Source organism: Calidris pugnax, unplaced genomic scaffold (assembly GCF_001431845.1).
Source record: "Calidris pugnax isolate Ruff unplaced genomic scaffold, ASM143184v1 scaffold20, whole genome shotgun sequence".
In the NCBI taxonomy this organism is placed as follows: Eukaryota; Metazoa; Chordata; class Aves; order Charadriiformes; family Scolopacidae; genus Calidris; species Calidris pugnax.
This window is the reverse complement of record NW_015094510.1, coordinates 8,647,301-8,675,108: the sequence shown is the minus strand read 5'-3', so window position 1 is coordinate 8,675,108 and position 27,808 is coordinate 8,647,301. Positions and strand designations below refer to the sequence as shown.

General features: G+C 39.1%; 1 protein-coding gene across 2 annotated transcripts in view; it reads right to left on the bottom strand.

Moving 5' to 3' along the window:
- Positions 1-8,975: 8,975 nt before the first annotated feature.
- Positions 8,976-27,808, bottom strand: part of DIAPH3 (diaphanous related formin 3) — a 234,753-nt gene continuing 215,920 nt past the window's right edge. Inside the window, exon 28 of one of the 2 annotated variants that reach the window (XM_014965690.1) lies at positions 8,976-10,496. In XM_014965690.1, the coding sequence (XP_014821176.1) occupies positions 10,237-10,496 (260 nt within the window). In that variant the 3' untranslated portion in view covers positions 8,976-10,236. The remainder of the gene's footprint in view (positions 10,497-27,808) is intronic. The other variant, XM_014965691.1, reaches the window with a different exon arrangement.

The window sequence follows — 27,808 nt, the reverse complement described above, 5'->3', positions numbered from 1 at the left end:
AAAGGCTGATTCAAGGCACAGAGGCACACAGGAGGAAGAGCAAAAGAACAAATCTCTTTGCCATGTGGTTGCTTCAAAGTTTGTGCTGCTGTTTGTTTCAACCTGCAGCGCCTGCTGCTTTGTTGATGGATTGGTTTTAAGTGGATTGTTGTTTTGCCATAGGCTTAACAAGTGAAGGTTGGTGGATGGGTCGAAGGCGGGCATTTAATTTCAAGGGCTAAGCTGAGCAGAAAATCCATGAGACAACAGACAGCACCATAGCGCTAAGGTCCAGATTAAAACATACTTTCTATTGGATTGTGGTTAGGGCTTCAGCCTTCAGGTTGTATATCCAGCACATCCTCAACTGCAAGGCCCTAGGAAAGAGAATTGTCCAGGTATTTTGTTTTTAAGGTTCTGGAAGGAAAAATAGGTTGTGCTAATACCATTCCAGCAGAGAATTCTCTGGCAAGAGGACTCCGTTCAGGTCCTCCTTTTGAGAGCGGGAGAGGCAGCTGCTGTTTCAAGTCTGGCAAGAAAGAACAAAGCACGTGAAGTTCGTGACATGCTGCTGAGCAGGGGCTCCATCTTCCCTTTATTCTAGATTCAGGTAGCACACTGGTTTTTCTAATCATTTGCAAATGTTCAGATTCATCTGCCCACATCTGAGCTGGTCCCCTCAGGCTCCCTTTCTAGTCAAAGGAGGGAATAGGTATGGCTACAGACTGGTTTCTCTCTTCCCAATGTATGCAGTCGAAAGAGTTCAAATTGGCCTGTTCTATACAGGAGGAAAGCTAGGATGAGTGATAAAGAAAAGCGGGGATGAATGATAATCTCTGTTGGGGTCTTTTACATCAGCAACATCTGAAGTTAGGGGAGATGAAGCCTGTACAAGAGATTGTGTATTGTTCCAGGCAAAAAAGAGCTTCCTTTCACTTTTGTTATTATCAAGAGCAATTTGTATAAAATGCATTTTGCCCTCCATTATAGCTGGATTGTGTGCTGGGACCCTAGATTTCAGTGGTAGTGCCCTCCCGCAGCCCTCGGTCTGATGTTGCTAACAATAAGTATCTTCTTTCGTGCATGACATCTCCTAGGGAAGCATAGAGAGGTGTCATATCACAGACTTCTGGGCCTCATTTTTATATAATTAACTGGTTTGCCACCTGAAATGTTGTAATTAAGCTTTCATGTGTAAAGCAGGAGCATATGCCACTGTCAAACGAACGTGAATGAGACAAGTCAGGCATTTCATGTTAATTTAACTTTACTGTGATTAACTTCTTTCCACTTCTTAGTGGTGACCATGCGCACAAACTACCCGTGGTGACTATTGCTTGCAAACAAACTTGGCAGGTTTCTTGGTTTATGTACTGTGCCGTGCACTAACAACTTGACATATGCTAAAGGTAGGAGTTAGTTCTGTCCAGCACGAATAATCTCAGTGATACGGAGAAAATTCCACTCAGAGATTTCTTACTCCTAGTCAGTAATGTATGTCTGATTTAGCTTCGGATGTGCAGAAGATATGTGCCAACATACTTGGATTTTATAAGAGTGCTAGAACTGTGTCAGAGTGTGAATTTCAAGTTCACCAAGTATCTGACACTAATAGTACTCTATGAGAGGTCATGGCATAGACTGAGGCATTGACCCATGGTCACCCATACTAAATAATTGTTAAACTGTCCCTGACACAAGTTTGACCCATAGCAACATGTTCATGCACAGTTCGTGGGGCCACACAACAGGCAACATGGAAACCATGTGTTCTGGGACATGGCTCTCAAAACTGCTTGCCCATTGCTTTGTCCCTCTGTTGGTTCAGGCACTAAGTGGAATGCTGCCTTGTAGACCATGTGTCTTCTGTTGAAGGACGTGGACCTGTTCGAGCAGGTCTGGAGGAGGGCTGCAAAGATGATCAGAGGGCTGGAGAACCTCTCCTACGAGGAAAGTCTGAGACAGTAGGGGCTGTTCAGCCTGGAGAAGATAATACTTTGGGGAGACCTTATAGCAGTTTTCCAGTATCTGAAGGGCACCTACAAGAAAGCTGGACTTTTTATCAGGGCATGTAGTGATAGGATGAGGGGTAATGGCTTCAAACTGGAAGAGGGGAGATTTAGATTAGATATTAGGAGGAAATTCTTTACTGTGAGAGGGGGTGAGACACTGGAAAAGGCTGCCCAGAGAAGTTGTGGATGCCCCATCCCTGGAAGTGTTGGCCAGGTTGGATGGGGCTTTGAGCAACCTGGTCTAGTGGGAGGTGTCCCTGCCCATGATCTTTAAGGTCCTTTCCAACCTAAACCATTCTATGATTCTATGACTTAATGGCTATGGCTGATTTAAGGAAAATGAGAACCATAGATGAGACTCATCCTGACTCTTGCTTGCCATCCTTTCTTTTCTTTGAGAAACCAGTGTGATGACAACACGTAACTGTTATGTGAACTATGATTGCAGGATAATTTTTGTTGGTTAAAATTTCAGGCAGAAACTCAACTTGTCTCTTCAGCATCGTATTTATTGGGCTGGCAACTAGAAAATAATTATACTTACAAACTGCACAGATTGGAGCTGGAGGCAATGAGACAATAAAGCCCCACAATACCAGCTGTATAGCTGCCTTCAGGCTAGAGCTACATTTTGAGTCATCCCGTTTAGGAGCTCTATCCAGCAGTCACTGAAGTCAACAGGAGACTTTGATTTCTTCTCAGTAGGTGCTGGATCAGATTGCTATAGTCCCCTTTTAAATCTAAGAACAGGGGGGCAAAAGGCAAGTTTAGTGAGCTGCACTGTATGGATAAAATAATACCACTTTAAGAAGAACCATTGCCTTTGGAAGAACATTAAGTCTGCAGGGGGATAAGAGTTCAGGGCATTGCAATTACTACATAATGGTAAAATTTCATCAGCAAGCAAGGACAAAGCTGATTTCTGGGGTATTGCTTGATGTGCAGCATGAGCAAGATTTATAAAAAATAAATCTGTGATTGGGAAATGGACATAATTTAGAAATAAAAACATAACCACTAACAGCACAGTTTGCATGCAAGGTGCTTGAAGTTAAAAAGGTATTATACACCCAACTAAAACTTTACAGTGATATGAGATACATTTGCTGTACACACGAACAATTTTTATTTGGTACTGGTGACCTGTACAACACGCCAATCATTTGGCAAAAAATTACCCAAAAGTTCAGTTAGATGAATTGGTTAGTTAGAGCATTACCCACTCCTTTCTCAAGGCGAGTCACAGAGGGGTCAGGTTGTTCTGCCAGGAAAACGTCCTAAGAGGAATATTATATTTTACCTTTGTCAGCACATTGGAGAGGATTTTACTCCAGTCACCTTTGTATATTTTATTCATTAGGGCATGATCCTGAAAGGCTGCGGTAACCCTCTGCTTGGAATGATTTTGTGCAGTCTGAGGATGATGACAACTTGCGAGGACATGCCGGGGACCTCATAGGATTAGGTCCTTATTTTGGCCATCTGTGTTCCTATATTGGACTTCTGAGCTGAAAAATGGGACAGGTTAATTCTTTAAGACAAGGTGCTGAAACTGTACTAATCAAAGCATCCTAGTAGAAGATGCAGGATGAACACTGAATCTTCTTGGTTTTATCAAATTAAAAGCGATTCTGATTTTATTTTAATATAGATTTGTGTACTTAGTATTATAGATATGGAGGGGGAAAGGGAAGCAATTTCTCAGGAAGGACTTAATTTGTTATTGCCTGCTGGTTTTGATGCTCTACCTAAGTGCTATTCAATTAAAACTGCTTTTTAGTTTGTGGAAAGATTTACTGTAGTGCAGTCCTTATGAGAAAAATAAAAACTTCTTATGCCTTTCTTGGGGATTTGGTTATCAAGGAATAGAAAATCGTATTCTGGAGCTGAAGATAATGAGAGCTCATTCTGTTCCTTGTGGACCAGAGTGCCCAAAGTTCCCTGCAGAGGGGACAGGGAGAAAGCTGGCCCTTTTCCATCGTCACCCCGAGGCTTCAGCAGTTAATCTGTAGCAGGGGTTTGCTGGTTGGAACCTGTCACATCTCAAGTGAAAAAAAATAATTCTGTTTCTTCTTCAGTCTTGCCTCTGGTTCTCCACAGTGTTAGTAGATTCAAGGACAAGTATGAAGATAGGACTCTATAGTTATCTTACTGTGATGCTGCAGCATGAAATGGCGAGGTGCCACCAGCTGCGTGGTGGGATCATATTTTTTTCTGTCTAAGCATTTTTAATGCAGTGCCCAGGCACCTTGGAGATGAATTCATCATAATCAATTCCACTTTTAAAGGGGTGTAAAGCTCTTATCCCATTTTTCATTTCAAACCACTTTTTGTGGTTCCTCTACCTCAGTGGTTGTCTTCCAGGAGGAATGTTGATGGGTTGTGCTCCCAGAATTCATTACTGAAGAAGTTGTGTGCAAAATTGACGGGTCTTGCATTATACTACCAAGGTGACTTGTTTGACTGGGCTGCTTTGCTTTCCTATCCTATCCATTAGCAGAAAGTACTCATCATTAGTAAAAAATCCGATCAACAGACTGCATAATTGCCATTTCTGTCTTACTTAATGGAAAGATTCTTGTTGCACTGCTTGTTTTCAAGTGTGTGCAACAACCTTCACATTAAACCGCCACAAATTAAACAGACCTTTTACAAAAGCCATTTTTTTTATTAATGGTTATAGACTGCAAAGTTTATGTGGCTTGCTTTGGACTGAAAATTTCAATTAGAGGCTGAACTATATATAACAAAGCAGCCTAAATAATTGAGAATTAAAACTCCTTCTGAATGTGTAGCCTGCACAAAGTCATCAGACTTGGAGAGTTGATGTAATAGCTGTCTTCAGGAGCCATCAGGAGTATGCACATGTTCTGCTGCCATTTTGGCACCTGAACATTTTAGAAGACAAGTCTTTTTTATTATTCTAAATGCATAGCTGTAAAAGTGTGGGGTTTTTTTATTGTGATCCCATGATTTTAGCCCAAATTTCCTTGGGGCTTTCTGCGCAGCCTGAAACACTAGGAAGACACACTGCCGTCTGTGCTACCTTCTCTGTGTCGGCCACTCCAGCTACCAAGAGAGGTATGACCATTTTGTGGCCTCCTCTCTCTCCTCATGCTCTTCCTTCAGGTATCAAAGTGAATGGTAGCGGGACTGACACTTGGATTTAAGACAAAAACATTCTTAGGTTTTATGGGAGCTCATATTTATCTCTGTCAGCCTTTTCTTTCCCTTTATTCATTCGAGAGCGTTGAGAACCAACAGCCCAACAGCATTGCTATTCTGAGGATATTCTGATATATGTCTTCGAATAGACAAGACACCTGTGGCCATACCAACTCTGGATCACCCACCATCATTTCCTTCGTGACCTTTAAAGATGTCAGATGAGACTGTTTTTTTCCCCCAGTTGCTTCATTCTGCTCTAGCTGCAATTTCAGGTCTCAGAAGTGAAATCGGGCAGCACATTAATCAACTGTGCTTCCCAATCTCTGTGCTTCTGCCTTTCCATAGTTTATTTTTCTGGCTAATATAACACAGATTTTAAAATAGGGGTATATCACCCTCTCAAAATACATGGAACTCTGGTACCAGCAGTGGAATAAGCTCATTTAGATGAAAGGAACTATTTTCTTTTGGTGGAGCAAAATACCTTATCTGCCTCTGTCTGGATTACATCCAAGCGTTGTGCCTCCTGCAGCATATATAAGACTGATGTTGCACGTCAGTCATCTGCCCCGTGTATTTTTGGTACGTTGTTGGAAAATATTTCCCTTAATAATTCTTTAGCGCAGGCCGTTGCGTGGATCGCAACAAGAAAAAAGCTGCACTGCTGAAATAAAAGGACAGAGGGGGTTTAAAATGTACTCAGGTAACGTATGAAACTTCACATCTCTCTCTGTAACTGGGAGGGAGAGAAAAATCGTACCTGGACCGCCTCTTGTTTATTCTTCACTGGTGTCATAGAGTGAGCAGAATGCTTTAGCAGCACGGCGTTCCAGTGAGATGTACGGCCCCGATCCGAATATTGCACTTCAGGTGTAAAACACACAATAGGGCCATGTAGAAAGGGTATTTGGAAAGGAAGAGAGTGTTCTCACTTCATGTGGCAAAAGAATTTAAAACAAATAGATTAATCATCAGCACAGCTACTTTAATAGCAGAAGGTAATTTTAAAATTTCGTACGTATAGGAATTTTGGCATAAAGTTAGACTGAAAAACTGACAAAATCTGCAATTCATCTACTTCTTTTTTACTTCACAAACAAGCCAAACAGTTTCTCAAACTTTCAAGTGAAGTTATTTTTCTGCTGCAGTTCGGTTGTGTAAAACCCACACATCCCATTAAAAAAACCCAGAAAATGGTAGAGAAAGGCTTTATTTTGCTCTGGAGAAAACAACATTGTCATGTAATTGCTTTTTTTCTGAGCTCTTTCACTTGACCCTGGTCGCTTATTATAATGTTTTAGGTGCCACAGCTTAGGGTTTATCGACCCCTGCTTGTTGCCCATTTGTTTTATAGTTACCGAGTATTGTAAGGCTTGGAAGGATTAGTGTAAAAATTATAATTTGGTCCTGTTCATTAGAAATGGATGTGGAAAAAGCCTTAGCAGCAAATGTCGTCTTTTTCAGCTTTTATTATAAAAGCCTAAAGGGCTGCAGTACCTCAAGCTGCTCAGCATTAACTCCTTCAGTTCTCAAAACTGTTATTTTTGGCTGGGCCAGGCTGAGAGCCGGTCGGACGAGGCAAAACGAGGAAAATGGTGTGTTGAAGGAAAACTGTTTATAACAAGTGCAGCTGAGATTTTTTTTTTTTTTTTTTTCAACGTGTGGTACTTCAGTCTCCTAAGCAGTAGCGTTGCCATAATTAATGAGAAACCAAAAGTAACTATGATTTCTTCAGGGTGCTGGTCCTTTACTGAAGTGCCTGATTCGGAGCTGTATCACATCTGGCAGCAGCCACCACCTCCCAGTGCTGTTGTAGGATTTGGTAATGAAGTTGCCACCATCATTTTTCCTTCTGGGTTTCCACAGACTAGTCTATTACCCACGGCTCATAAGCCAGGTGTCCAGCTTGGCTGCATGAGGCTGATGGCAAACATCCATCTCTTGAGAAGGCCAAAACATTAGAATATGACATATGAATTTAGACCACCGCCATGAATAAGGCCGGTGTACGTATGAAGTAAAAATTGATGTAGTAATCAAAATTCGTATTCTGAGTGAAAGGGAAAGTCATCCAAACTGAATGTGAAGAATGAAGAAGATGTGATAGACCTTTGCAGGAGTTTTACCTGGGTAAGAAAAGCCCTGGGTGTTTCTGTGCTCAGGTAGAGAAGCAGCGGAACGCGCCCTGCAAGATCACTTCAAGTGTTTTTATCCAAACAGCCGTGTTTGAGGAAATCGGGAAGCTCTTTTTATAAGGATTTAATCTTCAGGTGTGAATTACAGAAAGAGAGGGCTTTGCACAGTATGTGAAACCTTCTTCAATACCTCACACAAGCTCAGTCTCTCAGCTCGAGGAATAGACTTGATAGTTACTAAAAAATGGCTGACTAGCCATTAACTAGCACACACCACCAAAGGTCTACCCCACGTATTTTTTAGATTGAATTAACTTTACATTTTAAATGGAATAAATGAATTAATTTTTAAATTTAGTTAAAGCGATTCACTCCATATAATTTAGAAGCTGATTTTTATACTTTAATACAAACATAAAAGCATGGAAATAGAACACAGACATAATACTTCCAAAGTTATTCTTTACTTGAACTCATTGGGCAACACAAGCATTTTTTTGCTATCAAAAAAATGTCCCGTTTATTTGTTTGCTTCTAAGGGAAGTTAAAGAAAGATGAAATGTAGAAAGAAAACTTACTGTGTACTTCAACCAGACTGTGTACTTGAACTCTGAATGCATCAAATTATGATGGTACAAAGAAATACTGAAGAGGAAAAAAATTACACACTGTATTTACACGGATTCTAAGAAGTTGTAGAGCCATTTTCATTCTCCTAGTTATACAAAAGAAACTGTGAATTAACTTGATGGCTGCTTGAAAGGATTAATTCAGGAACACAATCTCTGAGAAGGACTAAAAGCCATGGAATACATTTCTAAAAGCTTCTCAAACTGTAACAAAGGTAGCTTTAGATCTATAATTTTAAATGTAAATATTTATTTTTAAATCAGAAGATGCTAGGCTGCTAGCCGCGTTTACTTCATTGAAAATTTCAGCAGATGGACAGTTTTGTAACTTTTCTTTGCTTGATAAACTCCACATTAGTGTCCTGAACTGTCAGCTCTCGGTTGTGGACTATTGCCCACTAATTCAGATGAACAAGTTTACTGCGTTCAGGAAAATGAATTTGTACTCCCACCTTCAGCGGGTCGGTCATCCTGCTGGTGTTGCAGAGCCACTTCTCTGCTCCTACCCCTTTTACTGCAGCACGTCCTCAGCAACTGAAGACATCCTGTGAATGCTTAATTATTTTTTTTTTTTTTTCCTTCAACCTGCATTTTCTTTGTGTTTGAAACACCATTTTGTTTAGTCGAGTGTAACGTACTTTGCGGATAGTAATTTTTACTGCACCCTGTAAACAGGGGTAGTAAGTGTCAACAGTGGGGGTGCAGAAGACCTTAGTGGAACATCTACCAGTAGCTGTGTTTCTAGTTACCCACTAAAGATGCATCGAGCCCCAGTTCTGTGGTTACTCTACGCAAATTCAAGATGCCAAAGATGGTTCCATGTGACGGCTTTGCACGTTGTTTGCAAGGAGAGCTGAGGAAAGGGCTGTCTGATGGGCCTTCTCCCCATCTTTCCCCGACTTCTGTTTATACCTCTTATTTTTTTTCAGCTAAGGCGGGAAACGTAATTAGAGTGTATAATGACAGTTACAACAGCCCTAGAAACATGAGATTGATTCCCACGACGGCTGAGAAGCCCTCCATGCAGCGTGTATAAACAGGCCCAGTTTCCGAGTTCTAATTAACTTTATTAATGTTTAGTGCAGGAAGTACGAAGGCAACTTAAACAAGGATATAAAAAGCACTGGAGCATTGAAACACCGGTTTCATGTAAGTGACTCTTATTGAAAGACATATTTTTTCAGCATTTTGTAAAGAAAAATAGAGTAATTTGGAAGAAAGATATTAGATACCTAATACACACTCTCAGAATAAGGAAGCTTTAAAGAATGGAGTAAAGATACTAATAGTAGCTTCCTACTCGGTAACACAGGTAGAGATTCTTTATGATGTGCAATTAATAAATACGATAGCGAACACGTAACAATGTACAATGACAGTGAGATAACACAGATGCAATTATGTGCAAGATTCCTATTGTGCCAGCAAATAAGACTTTACGGGCTACTGGAAAATGAGTTTGTGAAAAACCAATTGTAAAAATCTTTTCCATTACATGTTCCTTTTATAGAAACATATTAACTCACATGTGAAAAGATAAAAAATTACCCTGGTAGATAACTGTGAAGACATTTTCCCCCACTATGGACACAATTGCAAAACCTTGCAATCACAGAAATGGTATATATTATTTTGATATAATAATCATAACTAAGCTTAACAGCAGCGATATATTAATCACACATAAAATATATTATTTGCATAGATTTTTTATTTACTGTCCATGGATTTCCTTTTCGTAAATATATATATAATTCGGCAAGCTTTGGTGCTCTTTGATGAACTCAAAGTGGAACATGGCTGATCTATATGATACATTCTTCCTATAACTGTAATTGCAAAGGATGCTATCATAATACTTTCTAGGTGCTAAACTCTCTTAAGTATAGCAATAGCAGTAGAAAATATAAGAATACCCTTTCCATTATTTCCTGACCCTTATTCCCAGGCATGATGATTTAACATTATTTAAAAGGTATTCCTATTTTGAGCTTCTCTCAAAGCATGTGGTCAGCAGTTTGTCCACTAAAAGGATTGTGCCTTGGCGTAATTTAGTATCTCTTTCTTCTGATATTTTTTGTATGCTCAGTAGGTAAAACCATATAACAAAAATAACCTTGCAGTTATGCAAAACTAGAGCATAATTTTATACAGTCTTGCAAACAAAACAGTTTAGAAATAAAGTATTCATCCATAGAGAAGTTGGGAACTCAGAAGTATGTAATGTCAATAATAGAAAATTAGTGTATCTTTAGAGATGTAGGCTATTAGAGCCTTTTTTAAAGCTTTGATTTAATCCTTTATATGATTATTCTATAGTGCTCGCAGTCTTGCCAGGAGAGCTTCTACTTCTGGAATGGCTTCTCCCTTAGAAGGAGACGCCATACGATCTATTTTCTTTTCTTTGTTGCTTTCTCCATGACAGGCTTCCTTTCTCCCAACAGCCTTGTTCCGAGCCATAGAAGAACTTGTTTCAACATCATAAGTAACCTCTTTGGTGGCTGGGCTTCTTGTCAAGTTTAAACTGATACTGTGGTGCGAACATGACTTCTCTAGTTGTCCTTTCTGGTTCTCTGCAGAAGATAAAATAAATAAACCTTGTTTAGCTATTAAAATACTCAGTTTCAATATTTTGTAATATAAAAAGACCTCTTGATCAGACAAAATCTTACATGCAGATGATGTACTAGAAGGAGTAATGATTAACAAGGAGGCAAGACAAAAAATATTATCACTTCAAAGGCAGTAGGCTTGGTCCCTTGGAAGTGATACAGACTTTACGTGACTTCATTAGATTAGCATCCATATTTCCTACAAAATCACACATAGAGCCTGACAGCATCCTCCTTTCTTACTGGAGTCAAAGAGAAAACAGAGTACTCAGCACTTCTCAGTGTCTTCCAAAGTTTTATCTGGGTAATTACATTTTCTACTTTTTTTTTTTTTTAATTGTTCAAATTTTAAAATGTATTTAAAAATCTATTTCAATTTAATTATCCATTGTAATAACTTTTCTTGCCTTTGTGATCTTTTAGGCAGCTAAGTAATTTTCAGAATTTGCATAACTTGCTACTTTTTGATGAACGTCATTGGCATTGACTGTCACAAGAAGTTCCACTCAGTTAATATCCAGGAGCTTTGCTGGATTGACGTGTATTAATAGACAGATTTTTTTTTTTGTTCCCCCCCTCCAAATCGAGTGCTCTCAAAACCAGCATATGAGTGGTCCCTCTCATAGATCTCAAACTTTTTAAAAACAGGAGTACTCAATATTCATGTAACCTTGAGCAAGGCTTGAAAATGGCTTCAACAAACTTGACATGACATTTAAAGTTTTTTGGTTATTCGCTGAAAGATGTTCCATCATCCCAATAGTAATGACTTTGGAGCACAGGCAGTCACTCATGACAGTGTGTTTTATGTGAGTGCTGAAAATTCCTACCGAAAACAGCTTGTACATTAAAAGGCAGCTGCTGAAGATATTTACTGCACTGTCATTCCCTGACCAGGGGCTCTCGGTGATGGATGAGGATTTTACACACTTTCTTGGACAATCTCAGCAAATTTTCTAAGTACGATCACCTTTTGGCAAGTGGAGGAAAATAAATATCTTCTTTCTATCATCTTCTAAATGAGATAAACAATTCTTAATTAAAAATTGGTAATAGCCAAATTTTGCACTTAGATGAAAAATGTAATTTCTATTTTATACTGTGGAAAATAATTTGACCGTGAAGATGCAGCAGCACACATTTCAGTTTTCCTGAATCACAGGAGGCCAAAGACTGGGTATGAACACATCTTTATAATTGCGTATAATAAACCCATCATACATAATTCAAATAACCCTGGTATGTACACTTTTAAATATCCTGTTCTATTTAAATGTTTATATTTATTGATTCTGAACACATATTTGCAGGCTGATAAAAGCATGCTACCTATATCAATACACAAAATACTAGCTGTACCATAGCCATTTTTGTTCACATTCAGTTTAGGGGCAGTGGGAAAAATACTTGGTGTTTCGAAAATGAATACTTTTTTTTAAGGTAGGAAAAAACCTATTGTCATATAATCAGAGATTAAGTATAGGTGTTGGACTTTAAAAAAGGCAGAAATAAATTAGGTACTGGAAGAAAGCTTCCTAAGTCTACCAACACCCAAATATTAACTACTTTGCAGTTCAGTGGAGTCTTCACCCCAAAACACTCAAGCACGAGGAATTAATTAGGTATGATGAACAAGACTGAATAACAGAGGTGGTGAACACTTATGAACCGAGGCTTCAAAGCAAAATCTAGCAGTATTTTCCCCACTGTGCGAGGGGCAGAATAAAGCGCCTTAGAGTGAGATTTAGAACAGCAAATAGTCTAAGAAGGGAACTGCTTTGAGACTGGGTACCTGACTTAGCCTTCCAGAAAGGTGGGTCCCATAACTAGCTGCCTACAATTTGGAATCCTTGCTTGGGGATAGTGACCAAATAAAGCTGACTACAGCTGTATCTTTTTCCTCCACTTAAACCAGCAGCAATCTGTTGATATTTGTGACTTTCGAGGCATGGACTAATAAGTGAAACATTCAACTTGGAAGGATCTGAGTCCTTCCCTTCAGTCTGAGGGGTCCTGCAACAATGGGAAATGGAATTAGGAAAGTGCCTTCATCACTGGCCAGTTTATGTGAGTAGTCCTTGTTTCATCTGTTGTCACTCCTGCGCAGGGAAGATGCCCTGATTCACTGGAAAAATCACTAATGTCATGTTCTGAACACATAACGCTTTACTCTAGTGATCAGAGGCACTTCCTAAGTAATGAGAACACTTTGGTCTCAGCCATGCTACAAAAAATATTAAGCAGCTAACGTCAATTAAAATTAAAAAAGATTTAAATACACATATTTTATCTAAATTCATTTTTATCATCTCAGAGTTGTTGCTTCAGCTGCTTCGTAAATCAGGTGGCATCTTTACCGTGTACCTTCTTTCAATCAAGGAGGAAGGTATCTAGCATTGCTATGCCAAAGTGGATGTCCAGCATTAACAGATGCCTGGTGGGCAGTTCCCTGCTTATAGTAAACTGGCTGTTGTGAGTCCCATTCCGAAACACTGAGCTTTGCTAGGCCTGGCTCAGAAAGCACATGTATTACTCACAGTGCTAGATTTTACTTCATTAAATATGCACCTAAAGAATTAACTGCTGTAACACTTGAGATATATATGCTGCTGATGGCATTTTTCTTATCAGAGTGAAATATCACTTCCATTTAAGTCAAAGTTTAAAATTAGTTAGGTACTAGCAAGGTAAAAAGGAGAAAGTCTCACTAATTCTTTAGAAATATTAGTGACTACCCTGCCATTATTTTTTTTTTTTAATGAAGCAGGAATTAATTTGTGTTAACCTCAAACTCCTAAAACACCCTGCACTGCTTCATACAGTGATTCAAAGCTTGTGTGTATTGGTGATTTGGTACCCCATCGATTCCATGGTCACGTCTTTAGACTGGTACTGCACCTCTCTCAAACCCTGTGCTATAGTGGTAAAACTGAAGAATCACAGAATGATATGGAGTTGGAAGGGACCTCTGGAGATCATCTAGTCCAACCCCCCTGCCAAAACAGGTCCACCCAGAGCAGGTTACGCAAGAACGGATCCAGTGCAGAACATGAAGTGCATTTTCAACCTATAGCTGCTGTGGTAGGTGGTTTAACAAAGCCAATGCACCTTGCATATAAATTAAAAACTGTTAGAAGCAGTTTTAAACCAGTTATAAGCGGGAATTTGCTGTGTTTCTGAAGGCAATATTTGATATAGCTGCCTGCAGCAGCAAGGAGGTGGCTTAGTGATAATGGTCACTGTTTTAATCCCACGTTTCTATGACAAGGGTACCCAGAGAAAATCTACAAACCATATAGATACAAAGAGCCTTTTCTAAACTACTTGGAACATTACATCATGGACACACATAAATTTGGTTTGTGAAACAAATTTCAGTATAAAATAAATATGTTTACACACACACACCTTGCATCAAACACACTGTTAAATAATTTAATATAGTAAAATCACTAAAGGTTACATGAAAACTACTAATGGTAAGCCACTTCTACATGAAGTCTAGCTAGGAAGAAAGCTTACATTTCTGGAGATGCACTATTTGTCCACCTACTGTAGCAAGGTGTACCTTCCGGCAGTAGCAAGACAGAAAGAAATCAGACATTAAAAACCACAGGATAAAGAGAGAACTCATTAATTTGCTGTATATATTGGAAGCAGTTGAGAAAAGTTTCTAACATTTGGTCCCTTTCAGCAGTTAATTACTGTCATTTTCCTGTATCATAACGATCATTACACAGATGAAAAAAAAGCAAAACCTTCGAATTCATATTTAACTTTTGTAAATGTGGGTGTGAGAAGATATTTACCCATAACAGGTTTGACTTTCCTGCTACTGAATGCTTCCAGGCACAGGTTAGGCAGAGCTCACACTGCACACTACTGAAGTCTCAGTGTCCGGGTTCTATGACCTTTACATCTTTTTCTTTCCCTTGCTCAGTATCTAACTCTTGTGGGTCCTTCAGACCTATTAAAATTCCATTTTCGCAGATAGGAATTTCCTGAACATTGCTGTTAATCAAAAACATTTCAAAATCATATTCATATAACCTAGAGCCAAATAGCTACTATCATCTAGACACAAGTCTTTTAAAATTACTTTGATTAACAGCAATGCTCAGGAAATTCAGTTGACAGAAAATTGTGCTTAATAGCTTTCCATAGTTTAAATGCTGTCCTAGCAGAGAATAACTTAAAATTATATGCTTATAATCTATTAAAGGCTACATTCTTTATATTCAGAAAAAGGAAATTGTGCACTAGCATGTGAACAAGAAAAAAATCAGTAGTAAGAGACCTGCCTGCTGTGAATCTGGGGAAGCAAAATATGATCAGTTGGAGATTTTTAAATCCTGCATAATATTGTTATATATTACCTTTAACAGAAAGCAAAAATGATTGCAAGAGTACAGATACAGATTTTTTTTTAAATGACTAATAATTTTTTTTCCCAAAAGGACTTTGAAAAGCTTTATTTCATTGCATAGTTTCTTAATAATAGTCTTGATACTAAAGACATACTTAGTTTCTATGTAAATACTTGTACACCCATTGAAAAATAAAGCCGCAAATACAATAAGGAGAACTGCATTACGTGGCATTATATGCTTGTATTACACTCATACATCTCAATGTGGAGCATGACAAAACTGTAACATAAGAAAGAACAATTGCAGTTACAACCTCATTACATCTTTTACCGAGTTAACAGTGAAAAATGCTCAAACCCCCAGTGGAATATTGCCAATCTCTCTGGCTTGTGCTCTCTACGTGTGTTACATCGCAGTCCTGAAGCGGTGTCTATGCTGAGATTTTTCTTAAGCCCATGCACTCTTGCTAATCTTACCGCCCACGCTAATTATTTTTACATTATGAGTCATGATTGCCTGTGCTAGAAGATATGATGAGAGCATGCCCCCGCGCCAAACGCTTTTGACTTGGTAAAAATTAACGTCCCTGTCTGTAATCCTCATCACCGGCTCCTCGGTGGAAAACCAGAGTTTGCCTCTGTTTCCCTGCACCCAACGCATGGAAGTGAAAGCCCAATGTGCTGATTCTGGATGCAGCTGTGCAGCACTCCCACAAGCTGGAATGCTTGCAGCAGTCCAGCCTCCTGGAAGTCCTGTCCATCTTCCACAAATTACATTGACCGCACCATCGAGCGTGTCCCAACGCAACCTCACCAACTGTGTTTAGACCCTGGTCACATACCATGGGCCTAGTGAGGATATCAGTGCATACCCCCATATGCTCCATCTAAATAAACAGAAGCCCTTGAGAAGTTTGTCTGGAGATGTTCCTAAAGGGTTCTCTTGCCAATGCCAAAATATAAAGCATTGCTGGTGCTTTGCTGAAGAAATAAGGAAAACGGAGAAAGAGTTTCTAAGTATGAACTACTTTTTCTGATGTAAACCTGGCTTATGTTTCAGCTGGCTGAGATTTACTTAGATAGATTCTTATTTTGAAAGGCTGTACACGAACACTGCTGGCAGATATTTTGAGGACCTCTGTTTTTAAGTTCACGACAAGGTGGAGGTTCTGAATTCCCACTTCAGCTGCATCTAGCTTCAGCTCCAAAGTGGAGAGGAGTATTGGGTGTAGGCAGCAAAGTATTGGTAGCAGAGGGGCTGCAGGGGCAGCCTCTGTGAGTAGAGGCCAGGGGTTGCCCTGTGCTGGACCCATCCAGGTCCAGATGGCTCCAAAGGACCCACCACAGGGCTCAGATGAGCCCATCACCCCTTTGTGCCATTTGTTCACTCACTGATGGGACTGATTGTCACCTGTGGTGATAACAAGGGGGCAGGAGAGGAGTCTGGAATGAAGCTGAGCCTGAGAAAGTAGTGTTTTCCCTAAGTGCTGTGATGCCCTTTTTTAGTTTTGTTTCCCAATACCCAAATTGGTAGTTACACACACATATATATATCTATAAATTGGCAATAAATTCATTTTCCCCAAGTTGAGACTGTTTTGCCCTTGACAGTAGCAGGTAAGCAATCTCCCTGTCTTTATCTTGACCCATGAGCTTTCCTGCTCCTGTTCTTCCTATTCTGCTCCCCCCTCGCCCCAAAGCAGGGACTGAACGCGCAGCTGGGTTGGAGTTCGGCTGCCACCTGAGGCCAACCCACCACAATGGCTTAGAGATAAGAGGATTCCACCTGTCTTTTGGCATTCCTTATTTTAATTTTCCAACTAAAAAAACCCACCAATCCTGAAAATTGTAATTTTGAATTTCCAGTTTCCAAACTCTTGGCTTTCTACTATCAGAAACGTCAAGAGGAAAATCGTTAATTCTTGTTTTCCTCTCAAGTAGGAAATGTGACTCTTGTTTCCTGCACTGACGCCCCATTCCTATTAGAGCTTAAGATACTGGACAGTCGTGGGCCCCAATGTTTTTCAGGCACCCGTTTTTCCTTAATGTCATTCATGCAGCCTAAATTTGGCCCTCTGAAATCTGTTCCCAGACTTTGGCATTGGTGTTAGGATATCACAACACCTAATTATCTTTTTTGAAAGCCTGCCTTCCCACCCAAAAGCAGAGTTTAGACATAATATGAAAGACTGCTATAGCTAGAAGGTCCATGTCTACCACATAACATCACTCATAAAAAATGGGATAGCCCCTTGCTGGGTAGTGTAATGGAAAATACTTAAAATACTTTTTAGTGCCACTTTTTATTAGTTTCATATTTTTCAACAATTTCTGTGGCTGACAAAGGTAGGATTGGAGAACGTCCCTGAAATGTTAAAGGAGTACTGTGTGTTGTTATGACTTATTCCAGTTATACCCTGCAGCCCCAACCCTCACACCTACGGGAGCAGTAGCTGTACTCGAATGATCTTTGCTTGATAGGTACTTTCTTACACCCTAGTATTTCATGCTAAATGCTCACAACTTGACTAATCTATAAAGCAGACAATAATTAATGAGGCATGGAAAAGTGTTACTGATTTTTGGAACATTTAAAAAATATTTTTATGCACATTTCATTTAATAGTTGCTGCTCTTTTTGAGTGTTGTGTTAAAAAGGTGTGAAACAAAAGGCATAAACACTAATCAGAAAGCTCAATTTAGATGAGAAAGTTTTGAGAAACAGTGAATGTAGATTTTTTCGTTCTTTTCAAGGGCAAGAAGAGAGTATGTCAGCACTGGGGCATAGAGAAGTTATAGAAACTAAATTTCAAAGAAAATCAATTACAAACTGTGTGCAAACCAATTTGTGGCGAGAGAAACTATGCTGGACCAGCTCTCTTTTACGTGGCCCTACAGCAAAGCCATTAAAAATTCTTTTAATCCCTTACCTACCTGCATCTTCTCAAAGACTAAGTTGATCACTCCATTCAATCTTTTTCCTATCTTTTCCAAATGTACTTTCCATTTGCATTGAGTGGGGACCAATTTCTCTATTTAAACTAATATATTCTCACCTTTAATATGGCAATGATTTTTGTGACAAGAAATGCAACTTTAAGTTCCTGGGTTTTAAATGAAAGACTTGAGTGCCTGTCATGATGAAAAGAGAACAAAAGTGTGGATCAGACTTACTGACAGAAATCACCCAAGGTTTCAGGTGAGAGAAACAACCTGTGAAGGTGTCTGACGGCTAATTCAGATTTAGGGGCTTGGCATCCTCCCTATTTCACTCTGAATCACCGTGGATCTTCTGTGTCTTCTCACGCATCTTTCCCCGGAGGAAGGCACATTTGGGAGTTCCTAGGTAACTACAAAATGGAAACTTCCAAAATAGAAATGTACTTTGTGGCTGTTATTGATTTTTAGAGCACATGGTTTGAAGCATTCTTAAAAAAATAAATGTGTAAGTCTCTTAATTTCAAAATGGATAAATAATTTGGTATAATTTTAATATTAATAAATAATAAATTAATCTTCTTAATTATGTTAGGATGAAGGGGGTGGCAGTGGCCATAAATGTTATGCAGCCAAGGTGTTTATGGGATCTCTCACAAGGCACAAACTTTCTCCGCTTGAAGTCAGGAAACGATCAGAAAATGACAATGATTTAGACTACTTAAAATTCCTGAAATGTGGTTTATTACATTTTTTTTTTTCACTTCGTTCACAAGTATATTGTAGCTTGCCATTTCAAATCCTCTTCAGAGTTAACAGAGTCAAAAATGATGACTGTGTGAGTTAGTGATCTGTGACAAGATACACAGAGGTCCATAGTCTAAAGCTATCCTCCGTTCAGCTGATGATAATTTATGTAGATCCCGCATACTAAACTGTCACTGATGCCTTTGAGCAGTAGGCACATTTAGTCTCCAAACCTGTCTGCATAGTATCTACCTATAGATGAATACTGCTTTCAAGGTACGCTTTGATAAAGAATTTCAGGAATACGCATAAAGACTGCTGCCATCAAAGGAAAGCCACTGGCAGCTGCAAGGGGTAATAAAAAGCAATATGTTGGTGAAAATAACCAAAATGGAAAAGAAACATAATCTGAAAAAAAAAAACAAACACCAAACAACACAGCAGGAAACCTCCTACCTCTGGAAAATAAACCCTCCCATAATTCCAAACAACAAAACAAGCCTTAAAGACTGACCTCACATATAAGAGATTCCACTTACTGCAGTTCTAAATAAAACTGTTGTTTCACAGAATCACAGAATCACAGAATTGTGGTGGTTGGAAGGGACCTCAGAGATCATCGAGTCCAACCACAAAAAAAAAAAAAAAAACCCACACCACCCACCACCTAAACACACAACAACAACCAAACCAAAAAACCATCACCCACCCACTCAGCAGCCCACGACAAACCAATAATCTTGGGCACTAGAGCATGCCCTGAAGAAACATGTCTACACGTTTCTTAAATACCTCCAGGGATGGTGACTCCACCACCTCCCTGGGCAGCCCATTCCAATGCCTGACAACCCTTTCAGTAAAGAAATGCTTTTCTGTTAAGCATTTACTATTTATCATAAACATTGAAACCCCCTACATAACTATGTCTAGTAATTGCCTTAACAGTTTAACACTGAATTATTTCTTATCCACTACTCCTGATATTAAGTGTTTACAAGCTATTCCCTAACTATTCTAATAACTGCTACAAATCCATACAATTTTTATTTGCTATTTTTAGCCCATACTTCTGTTTCTAGGTTTACATCTGCAATCAGAGCATTGATAAGTTGAATTGCCTGAAGGTAGAGCACAAATATTTTGTAACTTCAGACCAAACCAAACCAATGGGAAAAATTGTCTTTCCCTCATCACCTGTTGCCCTTCTCTCCTTAGGAATTAATCTGCTTCTAAGGGTAAGGGGGATCTACAGGGTCCTGCAAATGGTTTTTGGGAGCAGCATAAAGATGAAAGGCAGGAGCTGGAAGTAAATTAGGTGAGTGTTAGTTTTAACAGTTGTGTAGAAACATAATTTTCTCACATTTCTGTAACAGGTACCGGAGCGATGTCCTGGGGCAGTTCTTGCCTTCACAGATCACAATCACTCTCACAGTGGGCTGTCGTTCACCATTATCCAAAAGATTGCAACACCACCATACAGCTCTCGGGCTCCTCTCATTTTAAAACGTTTTTAAAACAAGTCTCTGGAGGGAAGTAGGGCAGCCGAGAGCACTGCATGCTGTTGTTGCTATGGCAGGTAAGAATGCAGTGATTTACTAACCTGGAAAAGTATTTATGAGAACTCCAAATCCTAAGTAGATCGAAAAAAGATTTACACAACATTGATGTCAGCTTAAAGATATCTGTCCTTCTTTATAGCACGGGTGCTTCTCAACAGGAGAGAAGCAGACCTGATTGTGAAGTTTAACTTGTGTAAACTAACATCCAAGATTGCCTCCACGAATATACTGGAGATGGGATGAAGCTGAATCTTCCTAGTTCATGTAAGTTTATTTGTTCAAGCATTATCGTAACGGCCCTTTCTTTCCTCTGACAAAGCTCTGCAGAGAACAGTGCAAAGCGTGCTGTCAAGGAGGCTGAAACTCTATGGCAGGAAACAGTATTTTCAACAAGATCCTCACAAAAAACTAAATATTGGGAAATAAAGGCAAAAGAAAAGCAATTCATCTTCCCCTTGCTCTGCAAGGTTGCATACATAGTCCTTTGACAATTCTTCTCCCTCTCTTTATATGAAGCTCTAATTAATGCTATGTGCTTTCACTTAATTATTTCCTCTCTTTGGGATGGACCGTAATTGGGCCTTGCTCATGTGTGGAGAGAGTTGGGATATAAAAATATGTTTCTAGTCTGCACATGATCCAGCCATACATGTATTTGACACCAACAACTGTACATTGCGAGTGTGACAAATTGCTTCGAAAAGGGACCACGATTTCAACAGAGTCTAAAAGAGGAATTCCCTTTTTAAAGACGAATATCACTGATTATTTCAAATATCACTGAATTATCATATGAGACAAATTTGAAACACATTGTCGTGGGTAATTAATCCAGTTGTGAATTCAAAATGCTGTGTTTAACATTATTAATGGTATGCATTTTTCACATAATTAACATATTTACTGCCCTATATTCTGACAGACTCTCAGCAGCCACTTTGGTATGTAAAAAACATCAGAAGCCAACTATAGCATTTCCAGTTTCCTCTGTTGCTAATCAATCGCATGCATTTACTGTTTAGCGATAACCAGCTAACAGAAGTTAATCTTGCTATGTAAGAGAGGATTTTTGTAATTTCAAGAAATCTAAGGCACAACGCATCTTTGCACTTAACAGAAGAAACCTCTCACTTACAGAGGAACTTGGAGAGAAAATTTTAAGTAGAATATGAAAAAAAAAGAGAGATACTGAAGAAACCCGAACCCTTTACACTCCCTGTGTAAGGCAGAAGGCAGCAAGACCTCCCAAGCCACTGAAACAAAAAATTCTTACACACAGACTTGGTTTTCCTTTGTCTGTTCTGACTTATGAAGCAGCCTTGCAAATGTGTTTAGCTCAAAAAGGTGATATAAAAAAAAACATGGCGAGAGATCATCATGGTATATTAATTATGCAAAAGAAGCCAAACCGAATTTAATCAGAAAGAGCAGACTCCAAACAGGAAAGAATCTTCTCTCTTTTTTTTTTTTTTGACAGAGACGGTTAAGAAAACATTTATGGTAATGCCAGATCATCTGCTGATTACAGTCAAAGCTGCAGGACGCCAACATTAAATCACTGAACCATCTTGACAGCTTCTGGGTACTCGAGTTCAATTCTAATAATAATTTGCTGTGAAATTGATCCAAATCTGAAAATTAGCCAGAAAATGTTTACAAAGAGTATAGGTAAGAGTAAATAAAGCAGATACAAAATTGATTTGCATCTGAAAAAACATACTTAAAACAGATGTACAGCATTCAGACATTCCAGAGCTGCATGTAAATTGGTAAATCTCTAAAAAAGACTAACCACTTTAAGAACAGAATACAATTTTATCATCCAATTCCTATTGATTGTGACCTATCACCTTTTTTTTTGTTTAGAATTGTTAGCATGCTTGTTTGTTTAATATAAACACAGATTAGCCATTTCAAGAAGGCCTGCACCATTTAAAATCAATTTTTAATTCCTGACACCTGAGGATTCTACACAGAACAATATACTTCATTGTAAGGCTTTAATTGATGCATCTATGTGCTGCAGAGGGTGATTACTTGAATAATAAGAGACGTGTGATCTGGTTGCTAAGCAAATGTGAGTAAGAGAAAAAGCCCAAGAAACGACATAACAATGAATCAAGGTGTGATGACAGGATAATTATTCTATGAACTGTCATGTTGAAGGACTCGCAGAACATTGACCTGCACATGATGACACATCAGAAGATTGCCTGAGGGGTAATTAAAATAATAATATACAAGTCCAGTCAGTCACAGAGAGAAAAATATATGCTTAACATATTTTTCTGTAGGACGCATGGTCAAATGCATTCTCATGTTAAATGTAAATGCTTGAACAGTGCAAGGATTCAGAGGACAACAGATTACAGCAAAGACCGCTGAAGTTTATCTGAATTAGCATTAATGCTTTTCTTTCTTCAGTTACTCTGGGCATTCAACTAAATATTATTCATACTATCACACAATTAAAGCATAAAAAAAACCTGGGGACTGACTTTCTGAAGGAAGTTGGAAAAAAAAATTTAATCCTTTCATAATATGTTTAAGGTTTTAATGTAATACATTAAAACAGAATTACTGTTGGGTAACAAGCACTGTTGTGGTGGGTTGACCCTGGACAACAGCCAAACATTCATCCAGCCTCTTGCTCACTCCCCTCTTCCGTGGGGTGAGGAGAAAATAGAAGGAAGGTGAGAAGACTCGTGGATAGAGGCAATGACAGCTTAATACACATAGCAAAAGCTGTGCATGCTAGCAAAGCAAAATAATCATAGAATCATAGAATGGTTAGGGTTGGAAGGGACCTCAAAGATCATCTAGTTCCAACCCCCCTGCCATGGGCAGGGACACCTCCCACCAGACCAGGTTGCTCAAAGCCCCATCCAGCCTGGCCCTTGAACACTTCCAGGGATGGGGCATCCACAACTTCCCTGGGCAACCTGTTCCAGTGTCTCACCACCCTCATAGTAAAAAATTTCTTCCCGATATCTAATCTGAATCTTTTTTCTTCCAATTTAAAACCGTTTCCCCTTGTCCTATCATTACCCTTCCTGGCAAAGAGTCCATTCATTCACTATTTTCCATTGGCAGGCAGATGTTCTCCTTCTGGAAAGCAGGGCCTCAGAAGCTTGCTTGGGAAGACAAACGCCAAAACCATGAACGTTCCTCCATCCTCCCCATCCATTGCTGAGCGTGACAACCTATGGTACAGAGCACCATTTTTATCCCCTCCCAACCTTTTCCCACCCCCAGCCTCCTTGCCTGTGTGTTTTGGGGGTGGCAGGAGAGAAAGCCTTGATGCTATACAAGCACCGCTCCGCAACAGCCTGAACACTGCGGTGGTGTCGGTGCTGTTCCCATCAGGAACACGAAGCACAGCGCCCTGTGGGCTGCCATGAAGAAAGCGAACTCCACCCCAGGCACAGCCAGTAAAAATACAGATATTGTAATGACTCTGTACTTAGTTGCCATAGTACATCTAAATTTGATGAACTCTTTTCCCACGACAGAGTTAAGACTTTCAGGGCAGACTTTAACATGACCCCATGCCTAGACTTTAGCTCCAGGAACATATCCCATGACCAGGTCCCAGCCATGCATTCTGCATATCCTTCTTAGGTGTAAATCTGCAGACACACTTGAACTGCCTTCAAACCAGCCATCATCAGCCTTGTTCTTGGCGGAAACGTTCTTCACGCTGTCTGTGCTCTTCAACCTGCTTTTTGGGTGAGCTTTGCCAATAGTTTGGAATCACTGATGGTTTCTTCTCTACAACTACACTGATTATAGATGCCTACTCAGTGTAGACAAAAAGAAACCCAGAAAACAACCTATTTCCAGAACCAAGCTAGCCTGTCATGGAAACCACTTGATTACTCAGAAGAAAAATAAATTCAGAAATCTCTCCTGTTGTTCCCTATGTAACTGAAGATGCTGGAAGACAGCCAATTAGGAGAAGGTCTGTGGATACTTTTCAAAAATTTAAGGCTACTGAGAATATCTGAAAAGATCTTTTGGAACACAAAGTAAGCATACAGTTTACATGTACAAAATTCATACAGACCAGGACGTCCATAATGTTACTCTCACATCACATATAGGCGTGATCATTGCACAATTCTAAAAAAACCACCCACCACCTAAACACACAACAACAACCAAACCAAAAAACCATCACCCACCCACTCAGCAGCCCACGACAAACCAATAATCTTGGGCACTAGAGCATGCCCTGAAGAAACATGTCTACACGTTTCTTAAATACCTCCAGGGATGGTGACTCCACCACCTCCCTGGGCAGCCCATTCCAATGCCTGACAACCCTTTCAGTAAAGAAATGCTTTTCTGTTAAGCATTTACTATTTATCATAAACATTGAAACCCCCTACATAACTATGTCTAGTAATTGCCTTAACAGTTTAACACTGAATTATTTCTTATCCACTACTCCTGATATTAAGTGTTTACAAGCTATTCCCTAACTATTCTAATAACTGCTACAAATCCATACAATTTTTATTTGCTATTTTTAGCCCATACTTCTGTTTCTAGGTTTACATCTGCAATCAGAGCATTGATAAGTTGAATTGCCTGAAGGTAGAGCACAAATATTTTGTAACTTCAGACCAAACCAAACCAATGGGAAAAATTGTCTTTCCCTCATCACCTGTTGCCCTTCTCTCCTTAGGAATTAATCTGCTTCTAAGGGTAAGGGGGATCTACAGGGTCCTGCAAATGGTTTTTGGGAGCAGCATAAAGATGAAAGGCAGGAGCTGGAAGTAAATTAGGTGAGTGTTAGTTTTAACAGTTGTGTAGAAACATAATTTTCTCACATTTCTGTAACAGGTACCGGAGCGATGTCCTGGGGCAGTTCTTGCCTTCACAGATCACAATCACTCTCACAGTGGGCTGTCGTTCACCATTATCCAAAAGATTGCAACACCACCATACAGCTCTCGGGCTCCTCTCATTTTAAAACGTTTTTAAAACAAGTCTCTGGAGGGAAGTAGGGCAGCCGAGAGCACTGCATGCTGTTGTTGCTATGGCAGGTAAGAATGCAGTGATTTACTAACCTGGAAAAGTATTTATGAGAACTCCAAATCCTAAGTAGATCGAAAAAAGATTTACACAACATTGATGTCAGCTTAAAGATATCTGTCCTTCTTTATAGCACGGGTGCTTCTCAACAGGAGAGAAGCAGACCTGATTGTGAAGTTTAACTTGTGTAAACTAACATCCAAGATTGCCTCCACGAATATACTGGAGATGGGATGAAGCTGAATCTTCCTAGTTCATGTAAGTTTATTTGTTCAAGCATTATCGTAACGGCCCTTTCTTTCCTCTGACAAAGCTCTGCAGAGAACAGTGCAAAGCGTGCTGTCAAGGAGGCTGAAACTCTATGGCAGGAAACAGTATTTTCAACAAGATCCTCACAAAAAACTAAATATTGGGAAATAAAGGCAAAAGAAAAGCAATTCATCTTCCCCTTGCTCTGCAAGGTTGCATACATAGTCCTTTGACAATTCTTCTCCCTCTCTTTATATGAAGCTCTAATTAATGCTATGTGCTTTCACTTAATTATTTCCTCTCTTTGGGATGGACCGTAATTGGGCCTTGCTCATGTGTGGAGAGAGTTGGGATATAAAAATATGTTTCTAGTCTGCACATGATCCAGCCATACATGTATTTGACACCAACAACTGTACATTGCGAGTGTGACAAATTGCTTCGAAAAGGGACCACGATTTCAACAGAGTCTAAAAGAGGAATTCCCTTTTTAAAGACGAATATCACTGATTATTTCAAATATCACTGAATTATCATATGAGACAAATTTGAAACACATTGTCGTGGGTAATTAATCCAGTTGTGAATTCAAAATGCTGTGTTTAACATTATTAATGGTATGCATTTTTCACATAATTAACATATTTACTGCCCTATATTCTGACAGACTCTCAGCAGCCACTTTGGTATGTAAAAAACATCAGAAGCCAACTATAGCATTTCCAGTTTCCTCTGTTGCTAATCAATCGCATGCATTTACTGTTTAGCGATAACCAGCTAACAGAAGTTAATCTTGCTATGTAAGAGAGGATTTTTGTAATTTCAAGAAATCTAAGGCACAACGCATCTTTGCACTTAACAGAAGAAACCTCTCACTTACAGAGGAACTTGGAGAGAAAATTTTAAGTAGAATATGAAAAAAAAAGAGAGATACTGAAGAAACCCGAACCCTTTACACTCCCTGTGTAAGGCAGAAGGCAGCAAGACCTCCCAAGCCACTGAAACAAAAAATTCTTACACACAGACTTGGTTTTCCTTTGTCTGTTCTGACTTATGAAGCAGCCTTGCAAATGTGTTTAGCTCAAAAAGGTGATATAAAAAAAAACATGGCGAGAGATCATCATGGTATATTAATTATGCAAAAGAAGCCAAACCGAATTTAATCAGAAAGAGCAGACTCCAAACAGGAAAGAATCTTCTCTCTTTTTTTTTTTTTTGACAGAGACGGTTAAGAAAACATTTATGGTAATGCCAGATCATCTGCTGATTACAGTCAAAGCTGCAGGACGCCAACATTAAATCACTGAACCATCTTGACAGCTTCTGGGTACTCGAGTTCAATTCTAATAATAATTTGCTGTGAAATTGATCCAAATCTGAAAATTAGCCAGAAAATGTTTACAAAGAGTATAGGTAAGAGTAAATAAAGCAGATACAAAATTGATTTGCATCTGAAAAAACATACTTAAAACAGATGTACAGCATTCAGACATTCCAGAGCTGCATGTAAATTGGTAAATCTCTAAAAAAGACTAACCACTTTAAGAACAGAATACAATTTTATCATCCAATTCCTATTGATTGTGACCTATCACCTTTTTTTTTGTTTAGAATTGTTAGCATGCTTGTTTGTTTAATATAAACACAGATTAGCCATTTCAAGAAGGCCTGCACCATTTAAAATCAATTTTTAATTCCTGACACCTGAGGATTCTACACAGAACAATATACTTCATTGTAAGGCTTTAATTGATGCATCTATGTGCTGCAGAGGGTGATTACTTGAATAATAAGAGACGTGTGATCTGGTTGCTAAGCAAATGTGAGTAAGAGAAAAAGCCCAAGAAACGACATAACAATGAATCAAGGTGTGATGACAGGATAATTATTCTATGAACTGTCATGTTGAAGGACTCGCAGAACATTGACCTGCACATGATGACACATCAGAAGATTGCCTGAGGGGTAATTAAAATAATAATATACAAGTCCAGTCAGTCACAGAGAGAAAAATATATGCTTAACATATTTTTCTGTAGGACGCATGGTCAAATGCATTCTCATGTTAAATGTAAATGCTTGAACAGTGCAAGGATTCAGAGGACAACAGATTACAGCAAAGACCGCTGAAGTTTATCTGAATTAGCATTAATGCTTTTCTTTCTTCAGTTACTCTGGGCATTCAACTAAATATTATTCATACTATCACACAATTAAAGCATAAAAAAAACCTGGGGACTGACTTTCTGAAGGAAGTTGGAAAAAAAAATTTAATCCTTTCATAATATGTTTAAGGTTTTAATGTAATACATTAAAACAGAATTACTGTTGGGTAACAAGCACTGTTGTGGTGGGTTGACCCTGGACAACAG